This window comes from Oncorhynchus masou, chromosome 33 (genome assembly GCF_036934945.1).
Source record: "Oncorhynchus masou masou isolate Uvic2021 chromosome 33, UVic_Omas_1.1, whole genome shotgun sequence".
Taxonomy (NCBI): Eukaryota; Metazoa; Chordata; class Actinopteri; order Salmoniformes; family Salmonidae; genus Oncorhynchus; species Oncorhynchus masou.
The window spans coordinates 42,804,286-42,805,922 of NC_088244.1; the positions used below are offsets into that span (position 1 = coordinate 42,804,286).

The 1,637-nt window shown below is 43.7% G+C and overlaps 1 protein-coding gene across 1 annotated transcript; it reads left to right on the forward strand.

Annotated features, from left to right (window-relative positions):
- Positions 1-1,637, forward strand: LOC135527609 (natriuretic peptides A-like). The gene is made up of 2 exons (XM_064956100.1): positions 1-197; positions 598-1,637. The coding sequence occupies exons 1-2, from the start codon at positions 72-74 to the stop codon at positions 922-924; spliced, it is 453 nt and encodes a 150-aa protein (XP_064812172.1). The 5' UTR covers positions 1-71; the 3' UTR covers positions 925-1,637.

A 1,637-nucleotide genomic window follows, 5' to 3' on the forward strand; every position in this document is an offset into this window, starting at 1 on the left:
GTGTGTGTTTTGTCTATTTAAGAGAAGGCCTGGCTAACAACTTGCCTTAGCACTAACAAACAACAGCCTAAATGGAATCAAGCATGGTGAGGACTGCCGTCTCATGGGGACTTCTGCTCCTGCTTTGTCAACAGACGCTGGTGGCGGCCCATGTGTTGGGCAGACCATACCCTGAGAGCGACTTGGCCCAATTGAAGGTAGGTAGTTACTAGTCGTCTCAGTTGATGTAGGTAGGGTACATTGATGTATTGTCCCTGGGAGACTTTATAATAAAGTTGTGTTGGATTCAATTGATGGATGGAGGTCCCCGAGGTGTTTGGCAACCTTTGTGATGTAATAACAGCTAGTCAGAAAGAAAATGTCTGACCTAATATGCGCTTTTCAAAACTGTCTTTTGTGTACAGTATCTAGAGTTATATTGGAATGTTTTTTTGTATTTGAAGTTAAAAATTGTAGTTTTTTTTTAACAGCCTTTATGTCAATGGATTAAGGAAATGGATTGTCTGTGATAGATGGCTCTAACAGTGCCCAGGATACTGTAACTAAATCAAGTAATGAAACATCATGACATGTCCACATAAATTTCATGTTCTACAGAATCTACTGGAGCGATTCGAGGAGACCTTGGTTGCAGTGGCCACAGCAGATGACCCTGCAGTGGACTACGAGGGCCCCAACCCAGAGCCTGAACACAGTAAGGCTAGCCCAGAGTGGGACAGGGCCCCAGAGGCCCCACAGAGGCTCTCAGACGTCCGGGAGCTAGCTGCAGACGAGAGCTACAGCAGGGCCCAGAGTCAAAGGAGCCGGCTGCAGGACCTGCTCATGGCCACCAGGAGTAAAGCTGTGTCTGGGTGCTTCGGAGCCAGGATGGACCGCATCGGGACCTCGAGCGGTTTAGGCTGCAGTCCTAAAAGACGTAGCTAGTCAGTTGATGTATATACAGTACACAGAAAAACACATGTAGGTGTTTTAACTTGAAAAGATGAGAACCCCCCCCCCCCTAAGATGTCAACTTATAATCAACTAAAACAACTTACAGACCCAGTGCAGTCAAACGTTTTTTTCTCTCACTGAGGTTGGAATAATACTCTGAAATAAATGAAAATTATGATAATGCCCCTTTAGTGTAAGAGCTGTTTGAAAAGACTGCCTGAAATTTCAGCCTGTTTTGGTGGGATGGAGTTTTAGCCTTCCATGGTAATGCCACATACGGTAAATTGGTTAAGATACCAATGAGAGCGTTCCGAACATCTTTGCCAATAACAGCACATTTTCAGATTTCGCCTCCCCACTCAGACCACTCCCAGACAGTCCCAACAAAATTATTGCTTGAGAAATGTATATTTTCTAAGAGGCTATTTTTGTTTCTTTTCTACCATTTTAATTTAAAACAAACAATCACTGTAAGGTACTTAATTGTTACCCAGAAATGATTTGACGTTTAACTATTGAAATCATAGAGGCACATTGACTGGACCAGTCAAAGGGTACCCACCTCTTTAATGCATGCCGACAGTATTGTCAGTGGAGGAGGAGAGAGGGTGTAGTGACACACAGCGTTGGTGATGTGCAAGACTAGCAGGAGGTATGTTTTGTACATTAATTTGATCAAGCTATGTATGTAGCCAATTGATTAT